This window comes from Bufo gargarizans, chromosome 4 (genome assembly GCF_014858855.1).
Source record: "Bufo gargarizans isolate SCDJY-AF-19 chromosome 4, ASM1485885v1, whole genome shotgun sequence".
NCBI lineage: Eukaryota > Metazoa > Chordata > Amphibia > Anura > Bufonidae > Bufo > Bufo gargarizans.
In genome coordinates, this window is record NC_058083.1 from 38,161,547 (window position 1) to 38,168,055 (window position 6,509).

A 6,509-nucleotide genomic window follows, 5' to 3' on the forward strand; every position below is an offset into this window, starting at 1 on the left:
AAAAAGCAAAGTTGCAAACAACAAGATTTAAAAGTAAACCGTTGCTTATTCTCCAATTTAGCAATCAGTTCAATCAGATTAAAGATATTGTTCATAAATACTTGCCTATCTTGGAAGATGATGCTACGGTAAAGGGACTGATACAACAGGGATGTGATGTTATTTATAGGAGACCCCCATCGATAGGACAAATCTTATCACCCAGTTTATTCCAGTCCAAAAAAACACACAAGGCTACTTGGCTACAAGGCTTTTATAGATGTGGTTCACATCCTTGCGGTACATGCGGACATGTACTGTAGTATTAAGTAAACAGTTTTCAAACGCAGATGATACTGCATCTTTCACAATCTTTGTAAAAAAAGAAATATATAGGTTGCACATCACGAAAACTAAAAACCCGTATTTTAGAACATCTTAATGACATCACTAATCCAAAAACAAATAGGAACATATCAAGGGTATCCAAACATTTTTTACAGACACATAAAGGTTGACTTATGGGGCTGCAAGTAATTGGTATGGAAAAAAATATAGAAAATAAACGTTTGGGGGGCCGGGGGGCAATGTCAAAGATCTACTGCATAAGGCCTCATGCACATGACCGTTGTGTGTTTTGCGGTCCGCAAATTGCGGAACTGCAAAACACAGATGGCGTCAGTGTACATTCCGCAATTTGCGGAATGGCACGGAAAGCCATTGATATAACTGCCTATTCTTGTCCACAAAACGCAGACAAAAATAGGACAGGTTATATTTTTGGGGCGGAACACGGAACGGAGCATTGGATGTGGACAGCACACACTCGTTGGTGGTGTTACCACTGTCCATGTGAAAAATGGTATTCTTTTAAATTTATGGAATAAAGATTGAAGACTTTTATTCATCTTAGTGCTGGACATTTTTTTTCGTTGTTTTCCTGGATTATACTACAGACTGGACCGGGTCCTTGCACGAAAGGTAATATTGGGGAGTGCTGGCTTACTTTTTTTGACCTTCATATTGTTAATACTACAGCATACAAAGACATTTTACACAATGATTGCTTAAAATTCTGTGGCCCTTTGCTATTCCAGCATGATTGTGCCCCAGTGCATAGATCAAGGTGCATAAAGACGTGGGTTGAGGAGTTTGGTATGGAGGAACTCAAGTCGTTGCATCGAGCCATCATGTCATCCCAATTCAACACCCTGTGGATGAAATAGAAAGCAGATTGACAGCCAGGTCATCTCTTCTATCAACAGGGTCTGACCTCACAAATGCTCTATCAGCTGAATGGACAAAAATTGCCACAGACACACTCAAAAATATTGTGTAAATCCTTACAAAAAGTGTGTAGGCAACTACAGCCACAAAAGATGGACCCTCAATGCTCAGGATTGCTGGGGGTCCCAGTGGACAGACCCCCTGTGATGCTATCTTTATCATCTATCCTGTGATCCTGTCTTTATAACCTACCCTGTGAAGAGGTGATACATCTTTTTTGTAGGATGACCTCTTTTAATAAAACAACCATACTCACTGCTCACTATAGGTCCCCTTTACCAAGGGGCTGAATTTATCAGTATAATAAGATAGAGTAATTAATAAAGAGGTTACCATGGTCCTTTACTGAGTTAGTGAATAAAGGATTCTGTGGTCTATCAGAGAACACTTCAGCGTTGTTGATCAGAGCATCTTTAATGGTTTCGTAACCACATAAGATAACAAATTTTGTCCTGCCCATCTGGACACTGAAGACTGTGCCGTATTCCTTAGATAGCTGTGGGCACAAAAATGACAGTGGAATCAATCTGGATCGTTACATTGTTTTGAACGATTAGTGGGAATTACACCTCCCTTCTCATGCAACTTAAGCTAGGGTTTTGGCACCCTGCTGGTCTTAAGACTTAAAGGGGTATTCCAGTAATTTGAAGTTATTCAGAAGATAGTGAAATAACTATTAGATCGGTGGGGGTCCCATTGGTAGGGGCCCCCTAACCATTAGAAGGGGGGCCCCCTACCCGATATGGCCCCTTAAAATGAACAGAGCAATAGACTGGGCATGTGCACGGCCACTCCATTAGGACATGGGACCAGCCAGAAATATCAGACTGTACTTGGCTATCTCCAGCTGTCTCTTTGAGATGCGTGGAGTGGCAGTGCACATGCCCAACCTGACACTTTGTTCATTTCAAGGAGGGTCTGTTTTTGTGATTGTGGGGACCCCAGTGTTGGACCCCCACTGATCTTATAGTTATTCCCTATTCTGTGGATAGCAGATAATTTCAAAATAAGGTAATAACCCTTTAGAAGTGTTGTCTAGGATTTGAAAAAATACAGTGCCACAGTTGTCGGCAGGTTGTGTGTAGTATTGCAGTCTAGCTCTATACACTTCAATACACCTGAGCTGCAATACTATACACCACCTATGGGCAGGTTGGGGGCTGTTTGTGGAATAAAGCAGCCATGTTTAGCAACTGGACAACTCATTAGTGTAGTCGCCTACCCATTAACTGAGTCTTTGGATAACTTAGGTGGACAAGAGTAGGAATAACATACAAAAGAATGATATTATCAGTGTGGATCAAGATATGTGGTACAGAACCAAAGAATATAGGAAATATTTTGTCAAAAATTATCTGTCAACAGCATGGAATGGTACAGGAGCCAAAATGCTGTAAAGAAGGGGCACAAACTATGACCAACCTTGGAACTTACCATGGCTGTTAAAAAAAAAAAAAATCTAGCTTTCTGATGATGTTCAATTTAATATTTTCATTACCTGCACAAATGTTTTATAGGGTTTCCACATGTCCATCATGAGGATATTTCCAAGGATCGGCAAAGGTTTTGGCCCAGGGGGGAAATTTTTGTATTTCCCTTGTTTTCGATTGCTGAAAACATTGACCAAGAAGAAGATGACAACAATGGACAGGAGAACCGTGACAAGCTCCATGGAGGATGTGAGATCTGTATAATACAGAAAAAGATGACAAATGTATATAAAAGTAGATAAACACATTTACAGGGTGTGTGGACTTTTTCAACCATTTATTTAAAGGGGTTTTCCAAGAGTTTAATATTGATGCCCGATCCTCAGGATGGTTCACCGATATCTGATCAGTAGAGGTCTGACTCAGATGTTTGCGGAAGCCAATTAGCTCCAGTGAGTGCAGAGGAATGGTAGGCCACTGGCATCACATTCATTGGTCACATGGCCTATTTAAGTGAATAGGCCTGGGCTGAAATACCATGCGCAGCTACATTACAATGTACAGTATGCCGCTGTGCTTGGTATACTGTGCCTCTTCAATAAGTTGATTGCACCAGAAAATTATATTCTATTATATTCTATGACATGAACATATAGATTGTGATCCCCAGTTACAATGGATTTTGAGTTCCTTCTACAGGTAAATGCATACTGTATCACCCAACATATAATTCCTCAATCATGGGACAATGTTAAGCCGTGGCCCCCGGCAAGCCCAGGAATGCACACAAAACCTCTCGAATTGGGCACATTTGCAAACTCAATTTTTTCACATTTCTCATGTTACAAAGCTTAATAGTACAAACTACAAATTAGCGTGGTATTATAAATCAGGAAGTGCTCAACCCCATATGCAGTGGTGCATCTATACAGAGGGAGCAGATCCTGCACTTGTGGTCCGCTGCTAATGGCAATCTCCAGCAAAAATGCATACAATGGAGGATGCCTGCAGCGGACCACAAGTACCACAATGGACATGCTACACAGGATAGCAAATGTGTGGATGTGATAAACAGTAAAAGTAATATAACAAAAACAAAGACAGGTTCACTCTGCGGTGTTACTAACCCTCATACTGGTGTAAAATTGAGAATTAGCCAACATATCCTGCTTGGAGGATACGTCTGAGCCCGAGCACCGCGCCAAGGTTTCTCAAGTAGCTCGGGAGCTAACGCTAAACCAACCTGGGCCGTATGGGCAATACCAGGAGCCAGTGGGCGAATTACAAGAGCGCAAGGTCCGACTGAAAGCAATCTCCCAGTAACCTCCAGCATGTGACCATGCATACAATGGGAGGAGGGAGAGAGCTCTGAGCCCCACCCAAGACTGGCTGATATAGCCCGGGCCTCACATGTGCACCAGAATGCTGCCTGTGGATGGAAATAAAGGCACATTCAGACTAGGAGTTTCTACACCTCCAAGAAATTCAAAATACAAACTACAGATTGGCGTGGTGTTAAAAAGCAGGAAGTGCTCAACCCCATATGCAGTGGTGCATCTATACCGGGGGGGCAGATCCTGCACTAGGATGTCCATTGTAGTACTTGTGGTCCGCTGCAGGCATTTTTGCTGAGGATTGCCATTAGCAGCGGACCACAAGTACTACAATGGACATCCTACACAGGATAGCAAATGTGTGGATGTGATAAACAGTAAAAGTAATATAACAAAAACAAAGGCAGGTGCACTCTGCGGTGTTACTAACCCTCATACTGGTGTAAAATTGAGAATTAGCCAACATATAGGGTAAGATCTCATCATATATGGAACCATGGGGAGATTGATTGCTCCACGCCACGGGCCAAGTTTGTGTTGGACCAGATGTCACCCCTTGGTCCTCTGGTGGACCAGAACAACCCTGCAGGTGCCTATCTGAGTATTTATATGGCAGAGTGCTATTAGACCTCTTCTTCCACCAGGGCCATGGTGCAGCTGCCACCTCAAGCCCCATATTCTTAGACCTCAGCAGTCTGCAGGGTGCTGTAACAAGAAAAGATCAAGACGTTTGTTCTTACTTGAGGTTCTTTTGCTTGGGGAGTACCGAGGATACAATGCCCTGATCCTGTCCTCTCTTGTCTCTGTTTTCAGTGAATGCTGTATTTCTACTGTAACACAAGGTAATATATAACCTTTCTGGGCCAGTCCGCTCCACCCCACAGTTAACCTTCACATAAACCTATGAACGTATTGCTACCACCTCACAGTAAATGTCTGATACTTTGCTATAATGAATATGAATTACATAATGGCTGCAGAATGGCAGGTGCATGAACGGATTGTCTGGAGCATACAAGCTTCTAATCTGTACAGAGTCTGCAATTGTATCCAGGTTAGACAATTCTCTGTGATCTAGACAAACTATTAGAAATATATGTGCTGGCAAAATCAGGGAAACATAAAGGGCCAGATTTATCATTACACTTACATCTTACTCCACTTTTACATAGGTCCAAAGTCAGATTTATTAATGGTCCTTTAATACTGTGATAAATGTGGTTTGACGGTAGCAGTTTATCCTTCAGTAAGTGGAAATTGCGCAGTTTTTTGCGACTTTTTAAATTTTCGCAATAGTAAATCTGTCTAGAGATTAATTTACATGAGAAAACACTCCCACTTTCAGAAAACCGATGGAAAGCCAATAAAAGTTGCACTTTTTTGCGCTGTTTTAGCGATTGTGCAATTATTTTTACTTTTTCACGCCATTATTTTGACTTGAGCTGATGATAAATCTGGCCCAAAATGTGCTACTGTTACTTAGTTTACAGCGTTTCATTGGGCACTAGTCAGTTCCTCGGCTGGACAACCCCTTTAACTTATTATCCCATTGCTTTTTATGGTCCAGATTGCTCTTTTTTTTCACACATACAGACTATTCATAGAAAGGATCAGTGTTTTATCACAATTGATCGAACGGCTATGATGTTCAAAGTCAAACTTGATGTCACCATCTAAAGAATAAAAGTGATCTCAACTCCCTGTACTATGTACTGTCTCTCCCACCCTGAAACTCATCTAACTGGTTCCCCTTCCCCCTGCTGTGAATATAGCAGTGTCACGTATGGATTCTCATATTTCTTACATCATCCTGCACAAATGCGGAGCAGCATAAAACAATGGAGTGAACGGTGGCCAGGAGGAGTGTGCTTGGAGTGGCGGTCAGGCACATGCCCTGCCGCTCTATTCCAAGTCTATGGCACTGATGAACATAGCTGAACACTATGCTTGGAGTGGCTTTGGTCTTGCAGACAGTGTTACTGTGAGGCCTCTAACATCATCATGACTCATCTACAGGACACTCACAAGGTTGTTCCAGAAACTCCATATTGTTTTGCCCAGTGCTTCTGGAGATCCTCCAGACTGTAAAGTCACTACACTACCTCCATGGTAATACTCCCAACCATCCTTGGCAGCAATCGTTTAAATGTGCAGAACTTCAAATCCTCGACCGCTATGTGGTCCCCCAATCATTTGTATATCTCAGCAAAGGTCACCACTAGAGATGAGCAAAGTTTTTAAAAACTCAATTTGGATGCTTAGCCAAACTTTTTTCCAAAAAATCGACTTATTCCGAATTAATTTGTCACAAAGCGCGTTCAATTAGCTATATCCCAGCCTGCAGGGAGAGTGCATCTTGATGTAAATCACTGTGCACAAAGTATAATAGTGGTAATTTACAATCAGAAATACGCCTATATTCTGTGAATTCCTGGTACAGATTGCAGCACAAAGGTTATTTGCGCTATAATCTACAACT

General features: G+C 41.9%; 1 protein-coding gene across 1 annotated transcript in view; it reads right to left on the reverse strand.

Annotated features, from left to right (window-relative positions):
• The window catches only part of LOC122934293 (cytochrome P450 2K4-like), a 65,400-nt gene extending 60,563 nt beyond the window's left edge, over positions 1-4,837 (reverse strand). The window contains exons 1-3 of the mRNA XM_044289659.1: positions 4,771-4,837; positions 2,765-2,952; positions 1,600-1,762 (exon numbers count right to left, since the gene is read on the reverse strand). Of these exons, the coding sequence (XP_044145594.1) occupies positions 1,600-1,762; positions 2,765-2,938 (337 nt within the window). The 5' untranslated portion in view covers positions 2,939-2,952; positions 4,771-4,837. The remainder of the gene's footprint in view (positions 1-1,599; positions 1,763-2,764; positions 2,953-4,770) is intronic.
• Between the last annotated feature and the right edge of the window lie 1,672 nt (positions 4,838-6,509).